Source organism: Entamoeba invadens (genome assembly GCF_000330505.1).
Source record: "Entamoeba invadens IP1 unplaced genomic scaffold scaff_1105074726371, whole genome shotgun sequence".
In the NCBI taxonomy this organism is placed as follows: domain Eukaryota; phylum Evosea; order Mastigamoebida; family Endamoebidae; genus Entamoeba; species Entamoeba invadens.
The window spans coordinates 1,868-13,653 of NW_004443643.1; the positions used below are offsets into that span (position 1 = coordinate 1,868).

The 11,786-nt window shown below is 24.7% G+C and overlaps 1 protein-coding gene across 1 annotated transcript; it reads right to left on the reverse strand.

Annotated features, from left to right (window-relative positions):
* Positions 1–10,191: 10,191 nt before the first annotated feature.
* On the reverse strand, positions 10,192–11,412 carry EIN_263080 (tyrosine protein kinase, putative; the record flags this gene model as incomplete). Its single annotated transcript, XM_004259677.1, has 1 exon — positions 10,192–11,412. The coding sequence occupies one exon, from the start codon at positions 11,410–11,412 to the stop codon at positions 10,192–10,194; it is 1,221 nt and encodes a 406-aa protein (XP_004259725.1).
* Between the last annotated feature and the right edge of the window lie 374 nt (positions 11,413–11,786).

Genomic DNA, 11,786 nt, shown 5'->3' on the forward strand with positions numbered 1-11,786 from the left:
AAACATTTAAAGAATTTTGCCTAAAGAATACCCATTTTAAAGACGACATTAATATTATAAAAAAAATAAGAAACACCAAAGTTGTTGATTTAAAGACTGTGAATGGGTTTTAAGATCTATTGTCATATAAAAATATGATTAATAGGAACGATGAACTGTTAAATTTACTCTCTATATCATGTCTATATTCCCTACAAGTGTTATATCCGAATAAACATTTTCTATTGCAAAATATACTTGGAAACCCAATATAAAACAAGACACTTTTAATATGCGTGTTGTTTTGAAGCAACTTAAAAACGTCTTTAATTGAAAAAAACAGTATATTATTGTTTTTGATTTAAACCATTAAACAAGATTTTGTATATATTTTACTATTAAAATGTCACAATTTAACTATTTATACAATTAATTCTATTTTGAATTAATAAAGGCTTAATATCATTTTAAAAATAGATATTTTTATGTAAGGAGAGCTTACTCAATTGGGTCATTTGAGTAAGCAGAATAATTTATTTTTAGAAAAATAAAAATTCTTTCAATTAAAATATTTCATTATTGTTTCACGTTTTTTGTGATATAACAACAAAGTAACAAAAAACTTTATAAGTTTTAAGCTCTTAATTTGTGGAATGTTAAAGTTTTACAATCATCATACGGAAAATAAACACATTTCAAAGTGTCAGTTGAACTATTCAACAAGACATTTGATGATGATAATCAATTAAATAAATCTTCGAATTCTGCTTTGTTAAAACATGAAAAATTTATTGTCACCATATTTGTCGATAAAATTCATGCTTTCCTCACTTTCGACAATTTCCTTTTCAATTTCACCATTATTATTGAAATTATATTTTATTCCATGAAATCAGCACAACCTCATTTTGTCGAAAATGTTCACTAAATCAGTTTTTGTTGGGGTTTTGACTGGAATTTACTAATTAAAAATTGACTCATTCCAGTTGAAACAATAGTGTTTTCATTAACTTCCATTTTTAAATCACCATTACCATCAACTAAATCAAATAATAATTGTGTATTTGAATTGTAATAAGATTCGAGACCAACAACTTATTTTTGTTCGTTGTAAGATTGGGTTGTTTGTCTTTGAACTTTGTTTATTTTTGGCCTTCCCACTTTCTTTGTTTTGTTTCAGTGTTAACCAAAATTGAGTTGCGTCTAAGTGTTGGCTTCTTCGATGTTTAATTGTCAATAATTGTGTGTTTGGTTTCTTTTGTTTTGTGATTGTTTTTATTTAAAAACAAGTCTAGTATATTTTTCTGTTCGTCAAACCATATTGGTACATTTGTTGAGGTCATCGTGTCTCTTTTTGAAATTAAAGTAATTATATAATTATTTGTTAACATTAAAACAGTAAAAGATTCAGCCTGTCAAATGACAGCTAAATTCAAAAAATCTATAATTAGTTAATTAATTGATAAAATTAGTTTTTTACTTGAAAATCCATCTTTGAGTAAGCTCTCCTAAAGTCTGTTTTCTATTTAGCGATATTCTAAAAATATAACAAAGAAAAGAACTAGACCGAAAATATTAAACCATTATTTACTATACTCAATATCGCTAATTAAAAACCATTAACTATTAATAAAATTGTCATTAATTAAAACTAATGTTAAACAAATCCTAAGCATTGACTTTTTTCCAATTCACTTGTTGTCGTTTTCAATTTGACCCAAATGATAATTTGACATGTCTACTCGATCTAATATGACATTTTATTCATTTTGAATAACCTGGTTGACATAGTTTATTTCGTCGTATTCACATTTCAAGACCAACCTATTCTCGTTTTGGCTTTAGAATTTTTTCAGTTGTTTAGCCATTTTGTTTTTGTTATTTTTAGCACACTTTTTAAAAAAAAAGAACAAAAAAATAAAATACAAACCATTTTTTAGAAAAACCACTTATTTTTATTATAAATTATAATACTGTTATTATAAATAATAGTAAAAACCTAATATCGTTAAATAGAAAACAGACTTTATAGTTTTAAGTTATTTTCGCTAAGTGTTTACCATTTTAATATAAAATTAAAAAAAATAATCTTTGAACAAAAAAAACCGCTCAAGGTGAATTATTTTGTTTTTTTGCCACGTATTTAACAAAAAACTAGAACTTGAAAGACCCTGAATTCACAGTACTATAGAGCAGGCGCATGCTTAAAAAAATAAAATTCTGTTTAAAAATGAATAATGAGGGGAATTTACGAAATGATGCTGACGTGGAAAATAAGCAACTAAAAACCTGCGCCATACTCGCACTAAGCGCCATACCTGCATTGACTTACGTGGCAATACCTTTTTACAAAAATATGGACAAAATGAGATAAAATGATTAAATAAAAAGAAAAGTTGATGAAAAAAACTTGGGAAAATTGAAATTTCATCCAAAAATTTATGAAGAAAAGAACGTATTAGAAAACTAAAATCATTTAATAGTTCGCTCAAATAATATAAAGATTTGAATTTATACAATTCATAAAACTAATTATTTCATAGAATAGTCTTTCGTTAGTTTCATTTTATATAATGTTATAATAAAAAATGTGTAAATTTGAACGTTTTTCTATTTATATAAATCAAATAAAAAACCAATTTAATAAAAGACTTGCATGCATATATTCAGGAAAAATTGTTATTATTCATATTAATTTCTTTTTGGGGGTATATTCGTTCAATTTAATAAACAAAATATATCAAAATTTGATACATTTTATTATAATAACATGATTCATTTTGAAAATAAAAACGAAAAATGTTTTAAAACATCTTATTGGAAATAAAATGTTCGAAAACAAATAGAATACAGAACTTATACTTGTATGAATAGTTTATAATAATTACACATTTTAATGAGTTATTAACGATGTACTATTATTATTAAATCAGAATTTATACAAATTGATTTTAAATTTTTTTCTTTATTTAGAATTGCATTTTTATTATAACTTAGAAAAACGATTTAAACAAAACCACATTAAGAATAAATCAATTACACCATTGAAATGTTCTTAACTTTTGAATTGATTATATATTTTAAACATAAATTATGGGTTTAATTTATTATTTAATGGTAAACATATAATATATTATAACTTAATGAACAATATTTGATAATTATTAGACTTTAAAACAAACATACAAAAATAAAACACGTTTTTAATAAAAAAGTAAATTTTATCAAAGAAAACACAAATAGTAGTCAATTACATTATATTAAACGTTGTAAAAATTGAATACAGTGTGCCAAATAAAAATTGTTTTTCATTTGACATTACAAAAGTTAGATCTTTAATTGTCTCATTTTTGTTTTTTCAAGTATTTTAAAGCTACAATGACTTGAAGCCATCAAATACTGCACGTTTAATTGATATCAAAAAGTCAGTTTTTTCATTTATTTGAACAATTTTTATATTCAGTGTTGTTGAAAATGGAAATTGTTTTTATTTGTTATGTTCTGAGTCTCTTGTTCGCTTTTTGGTTGATGTTTTTTATCATGTTTATTATTTTATTTTAATAAATTTATTAATATTCATAATAAATGAGCAATGATATTTTATTTGTTTTTTTGTAATTTCTCTCAAATATTGTGACTATTCATTATATTTTTGTTAATTAAATGATCAGCACAAAATGATGTTTTATCATGGTTTATGTTAATAATTATGTTATTGTTATTTATTATTCTTCTTATAAAACCAATTATTAAGTTGTAGTCAGTCGGGGCTAAATATTCAAGTGTTGTCATGTGTCTTGAAATTACCAATTATGTTTTGTATTTAATAACACGATAAGTTTCGGAATAATCCCGTTTATATAGCCAAAATAATTAAAATACTATTAAAAACACTTTCAGATTCTTATAAAAAGATGTGTCTTTTTAAATGACACATGTTGTTAATTTTTTTTGTTGTGGGTTATGTTTTAAGTAAAAATTTTATTCTCATTATATTACCACTTATAACATAAGTTTAAAGCTTAAGTGTCATTATAATACAATCATATGGATTGGAGTTATGATATGTCATTTTATTGTGTTTTAAAAAGATGTGTTTGAGAAAAAAATATATCTCATCATTTTTATTGTTTTTCTAATAAATTATTAGCCCATTATTACTATTAAAATGATGTTTGGTTTAAAAATACGTTTGATGTTTTGTTGTTTTGTGATTTTTCTTGAATAGATTTATGAAAAAGAAATTCAAAAAGATGGTTCTACAAGTTTAGAATGTGTTTTATTGGTCAAAACAAAGATTCAATTGCTTAAGAAATTTCATTTAAAAAATAATGAGTTTTTTTTCTCTTTTTCTTGTAACAAATTTTATGTTTTTTGTTTTTGAAAATGTTATATGGACTAGTGCAGGTTGGCGCTTATTGCAAGTATGTCGCAGGTCTTTACTCAATAATTATTATTTAATTTCATTTGTATTAAACTCAATTATTTACAATTTCAAATTTGAACAATTTCCAATGAAACTTATTTAAATTAAATATTAAAAATTATTATATTTTATATACACAAAGAAAATCATTTCAAACCAAACCCACCTTAAGAAGAATTCAATTACTAACACCAATTTTTAATATTCTTTTTAATTTATTATCAATTACAAACATAAATTATGGGTTTTAAACAGAGGTTTCCAAAATGATTATTGCCGAAAATGTGGTATTATAACGTACGAATATATAAGAGAAAATAAACATTTTGGTTATAAAATGGTGACGTGGGTAATTAGGATTGTGATTTTGGAAACCTCTGGTTTTAAATAATCAAACAGTAATTAATAATTAAAACGTTATTAAACAAAACCAAAACAGCAGTTTAATAAATATATAATAATAAAATATATGAATTTGATAATAAAAGTGGCTCGACAATTCAAAACATTAATAAGAATATAATCTATTTGTTGTAAAATTGAATAATTAAAATTTACTATATATCGATTTCGTAAGTATATTGTTTAAATAACATGATAAATTTTTGAAAAATATTTATACTATCACACTGATGTTATTTAAATGCATACAGTATATTGGCTTAATAATATTGTTTTTTAACCTTGGGCGAGTATATAATTTGTGTGTTAATAAATACCTAATTGACACACATATGATTCAAATTTTATTAATTGTTTATTTGATAAACAAAAAACCAATAATATATAATCGTTTAAAAAATCAATTTTACACTCTTTAAATAATCAATAAACAAAAAATGTCTTACAAATACAAGAGTTAATAAATTATTAATATTATTCAACAAATTGAAAGCTATACATAAATATTTATTATAAAAACACTATTTTTTCATTGTTTAATTTTAATGCAATTAAAATGTAATTAATTTAAAAAGTTTTGAAATTATTTATATTAAAAATATTGAAGGATTTAAAAAGTTATTTTAAATTAATCTAATTATAATTATTCACATTTCTTGGAAAACGTCAGAAAGAGAACAATTTATTTAAACTGTTTATAACATTTAAAATTAAAAAAAAGGATGATCATGCAATAATTATCAATTAATTTTTTTAAAAAAAATATTATAATGTATAAAAAACAAATAAAAAATTGATTTTTATTGATAGTCATTGGATTAGCATAATCTTTAACATTATCTGATGTTTTTAGACCATTATAATGTGAATATTTTGTGTTTTTTTCAAAAGCTTCAAATGTCGTGTCTATTTTTTAATTTTATCAATTCCGTTTTTTAAATCAAGAATCAATTATTTTTGACAATAAGACAACGGTTTTAAATTGACTATATACCATTATATAGCTTATTGAATGATTTTGTTTTATTTTTTAATTTTATTAATTTGATTTTATTAATTTCACAAACTTAAAATTATAATAAAGTATCAATTAAAATATCTATGATATTATTGTGTTAATACAATTAAACAACGTCATGAGCAGAATTTTTAATTTGTGTTGGTGGTTAAAATAATTAAGGTCGGTGTTATTTTAATAGTAAATTTATCAAAAGTGTTTAGAATTAATGATATAAAAACGAATAATGTGAGGAATTGTGATTATTCTTTTTGTTTTTTGTAGAATAAATCAAAAATTGAATTTGATAGAATTGTATTGCCGTTATTAATAACAGCGTTGACCCTTTTTGTTTTGACAATTGTGTGTCATTGAAAACAATTAACTAAGGAATCATTAAAAAGTGGGGGTGTGGTGCCCAGACAATACAAATAATGAGAATTAGTAATTTTTATATTAAAGACAACCCAACCAACAAATATACGGTAGTTTGCTTTGTTTGTGTATTTTATTGTTTTTGTATTTAAATAATTATTTTGGTAATCACAAAGTAATTTATTATTGTCTCCAAAAAAACACAAATTAGTAAATTCAACAACAATTGTGAAACTAAATAAACATAGATGTTGTTTAATAATAATAAAACATTTAAGGTTAAACCCCAAACTTTTAGCGTATTAAATATGCTGATAATTTTTGGGGTCAGTGTTATATAATTGCAAAACATAAAAATTTAAAGTTACTTAAATTTTTAATTATAAATTTTTAAATTCAAACAATAAATAAAAAATTAATTCAAAATAGTTCATTTCTTTTAAAAATCTCTAATTATTATTCGTATATAAAATACCACTACCAAAATTAACAACAACATTTACTAGTTTGTTGTTTTTAATTAAAATGTTATTTATTTTATATAGTGAAGACAAATGAATATTAATTGTTTTTTAACAAGTTTTGAATATTAAAGAATTGAAATTAATTAAACCGCCCATGATGGAGCAATTCCAGAGCCTCCATATTCAAAGCACCCATCTCTTGTGCATCTGCAGCTGTTGCAATAATTGCCAGCTTCTCTCTTTCTACCAGAAGCATCTTTTCCACACGAATTGCATTGACACTGTCCGCACTTTTTGCATTTTTGCCAACTTGTGACGTGACAATAAGGGCAGCTATATCCCATTTTCTATTTTGAATAAAAAGATTAACGTTTTTATACACTTTATTTATTTGAAAATGGTTACAAACTTCACTGGTTTCTTTTTGAAGACTAGAAGTTGTTTTGTTCGGTTTACATATGTTATTAATTAATAACTATAGTCAACCTGAAATCGTTGTCCAGGCATTTTTAAAGCATAAAAATTGGAATATTTCGAAAACTATTCGAAACATTCCCAAAACATTGTTTCATAATTTTTACTGAGATTTGAACATTTTTAGTAATTCCTAAATTTTTAAACTTATTTTGTGTAAAATTTTGTCGAATGGACAACGTTTTTAGACAGACTTTATTTTTTGATGTTATGGAAAGGAGTTTTTTTAGTATTGGTATTTGCATTACAGTATGGTCACTTTAGCTTATGTGGAACTTTACCTTATGCAAGGAACCTGTTATAATATATAGTTATTTTATAATATAAAAAAATTGTGGATTCTTCCAAAAATTGGTAAAAATAACACAAATGTATTTGAAAAAATGAATGATTTCAATTTTATTATTGTTAGTCGAATATAAACACAAATAATTTACAATAAATTATTATTTTTAATAAAGAATATTATTTGTGTTTATTATATTTGATATGTTGTGATAACTCTTGTGTTTGAAGCGAATTAATAGACAAAAAAACATATGCTATTTAATATAATTTAATAACTAAATTGAAATAAAAATTGTTTGAATTATTTGATGAACCATTATGAGGATCAATGAGCATCATGAAATTGTGACCGTTTTAAAACGATTTTCCATGACAGCCCACTTTATTTTTATTTTTTTGGACACCAGCCACATTGAGAAACTCACGACTGAGTAAACACCGTCCAACGCGAGTTTGTTGTCATCGTTTGTTTTATTAACAAACCTTTTGCGCAATTGTATTTCCTTTGGCGACGAGACAAGCTGGTAGTAAGTATCATATACCATTTTACAAAACAAAAAAATACAAACCGGGATCGGGATTTTCTTTTTACGCTAGTCAAAGGCGCGGTGTCGAGACTTTAAACATTAATTCATTTAATTTAAAGTTCTGGTTTTCTTGTTCAAAATTATCCAAAAACAACCTCAAAATAGCTTTTTGCATAAGGCAGCGTGTCTGGTATTTTTAGAATTGAATTTTTTAACTATTAAAATAGTTTTGTTATATTAAAATTGAATAATAAAATCCTTGCATAAGGTAAAGTTTTACATAAGGCAGAGTGTCCATACTGTATATTTAATTAATATATTTTTATTGACATTCAAGACTCTCAAAAACGGTTTGAACTCTAACATTTATTGAAATAGGTGCATAAAACCAACGTTTTAGTTTGATGCAAAAGGTTGGTTTTGATTGGACACCTGTGTTTTTTCATTATTTATTAAATTAAAAACCAGAAAAATTTTACAATAAATTAAATTTTTAATTAATATAGTTTGTTCTTGTTATTGTTCAAAAATATTATTTCATTCAATGATTGTTTAATTACATTTGAAATTTTTTTTAATAATATAATCTGAATAAAATTGGATTGTGTTGAGGCTTTTTTGTTTTTCACTCAAAACCATACATGTCATTTTTTTTCCATTTAAATAAATATTAAAAACCATTTATTATTAGTATTTTTTGTTTTTAAAACCCAAATATTTAAGTGTTACTTATTTGAGTGAATATATACCAAATTAACATGTTCAAGTTCCAATTATTTTTTGTTTTATAAAAAATCTTTGTTGTTAAAATTTTTATATTTTGCATTTTTTATTTTTGAAAAAATAATTGAAAAACCCGTTCGCATTTCTGACAACATTTTTTTGCAACGATCTTAGTAAAATAACAATAAGACGTTACAACAAAAACAACTAAGATTTTTGAATTAATTCATTTCTTCAATTTTTCGAGATATGAAAGTACTTTGTAATTAACCAATTTTTTAAGTCATCTTTATCTTTTCTTTTACGCGCACTTTTCCGCGACACACATCACAAAGAATAAATTGTGTTCCGCGACAATGCCTTTTGCAGGCATAACACTATCTCTATCGGATGATACATCTAATTTAATTTTTAATCTTTATTAAACTAGGTCGCGTAAACGTACACGTAAATGACAAAGACCCATAAGTCAAAAATTATGTGTCGATTATAGATTTGAACACAATAGTGTGACAATCGAGACCTTACTTTCATTGTTTTAAAATAATTTTTGTGTTTTTACTTTAATTAATAATTTCAAGATGAGTATTGATTTTAAAAAATATTATTCAAAATAGTTGTTTAAAATCAAAAAAACAAAATAATTCGATTGGTAAAGCAAAAAAATTGGTTGTTTTAAAATGTCTTTGGAAACAGAAACGTGTTAAGTATATTTTTAGGCTATTTTTTGAATGAAAGTGTAGCAAAAAACAGTAAAACCTATAAATCAACTGTTGTTATTAATTTGTTGAAATATATTATTTCATAAGTGTCTCCATTATAATAAATCATAATAGTTCTTGTGTTACAACAATATACGTGTTTGCTGTTGTGTTGTATTATGAAAAATAATAATATGATAGAAAGAAAAAACATTTGTATAATATATCACTTAATACAACGATATTATGTTGATAATCACACGTGATTATCAACATAATACCGTTGAATAAAAATAGATGTTATTGGAGTAGATACACAATGAAATTAATAACTTTTGTTTTTATTTGATTTATTATTGTTTCAACAAAATGTCAAACAAATTACACAAATAGAGTCAGTCTTTTAACTTTATCTAGTCTCAAAAGCTATCTGGTGGATAAAAAATACCTTCATTTTTGTCTAAACATCGGGCATTAGGTAAAGCGTGAAAAAATACGAAACAATTGGGATGGATTTTTGGGACTGCTTCCCGAATTATTCCAATTTTTATGGTCCAAAAGGCACCAGATAACGTTAAAAGACTGACTGTATGAAAGTTTTAGATAAGATAAAAAACAAAATCGTAATGTTAAATTAAATTTATAAAAATCACTAATCGAGAATAATAATGTAAAATAGCTATTCAACAAAAAAATATATTTAACTATTACATGTATATTAACAATATTGTATATGTATATAATTTATTTGAACGATTAAAAGTGTTGTTAATTTTGAAATGTGAATAAAAAACACTTTTTTTAAAAAAATGAAAAGTAAAACTAAATTATTTTATTATGTTCTTAAAAAATTAACGACTTCATTGATATTTGGTCTATTTTCCGGTTGTTGATTCCAACATTTTTGTATCAATTCATATTGACTGTCACTCATATTTTCATTTCTCTCAAGTCGTTTATTAGAAATCACAAATTCTGCTATTTTCCATGGGAACTTGAAGAATTCTTTGTCGTACACTTCACCCCACTTCAACGTTTCATACATAGTGACACCAAATGAATAAATGTCTGCACTCTTTTTGTACTTTTCTTTTTTCAACACCTCAGGTGCCATGTACACCGGTGTTCCAACACCTTTGGTGAATGTCATGTTTGTCATTAACAAATTGATATTTCTTGCACTCCCAAAATCTGTTAGTTTGGCATTTACTTTGTCATTAATATCAAGTGAAAACACAAGTAAATTGTCTGGTTTGATGTCTCTATGTACAATCCCGTTTGTGTGTAAGTAAAGCAACCCATTTGCCATATCTTTCATGAATTTAATTTTAATTTCATTTTGTATTGTTATTTTATTATTGTTCTTTATCAAGTCGTTCAAACTGCCAAATTGAGCAAATTCTGTGACCATACATATCTTGTTTGGTATAAACACAGCGCCATAGAAGTGGACTAAATAGTCACTTCTAAATTTGTCCAACATATTCACTTCCTTTTCAAATTCTTTAATTTTAATTTCGTCATTGCACCCCTCTTTTATTTTCTTAATTGCAACTTTGTATCCTCTGAATTCACCTAAATACACAATTCCAAACGAGCCTTCACCAAGTCGTTTTTCCTCCTGTAACTCGTGATAATCAATATGCGTTGTCATCTGTGTTTTTGCACTTATTGGTATTTGTTGGATCATTTGTAAACCTTTTTGAATATCAAGACCAACACATACAATTTTATCATTGATGTTGCAAGAACAAATTGGTGTTAAAAACATCTCAAATTCACATGCTTCTCCACTTTTTAAATTTACCAAACTTGGCTCTGTTCTGATGTTGTAATTTTCACATCCTTTTAAAACACTAAACTGAATTTTAATTGTATTTTTTGACTTGTTTCCAACACACAACAACTCGCGTGTTTCTTTGCCAACTGGAATGTCGCTATTTTCGTTGTCATCGTTTACAAAGACAAGTGTTTTCTTGTTGGATACAAGCCATTCGTTGATATCATAAAACGTAACATTTGATCGCTTCATTTTGAATACACAAACATTCTGCATCTTCTTTTTGTTTCCAAAGTAATTGTACAAATAGGAAAGTGTAAATAATAGTACTATAACTAAAATAATAACTATTACTACCAAAGTGACTGATAGACTTATTATTAATACTGTGTTTGTGGTGTCTTCACACGATTTTCTATCATCACTGAGTTGTTTACCTTCACTACATTTCAAACATTCACCATTAAACGCTTCAATACAAAACTTGAAATGAGTATAATGAACACACTTGTTGGTGACATATATGTTGTCTTTTTGGCACACCTCGCATGACAATTGATCAATACACTTTGTACAGTTTTCAATACATGTTTTACACCGAAGAATAATCGAGTCCAAGTAATACCCCTCTTCACATGGTCACAACCCAA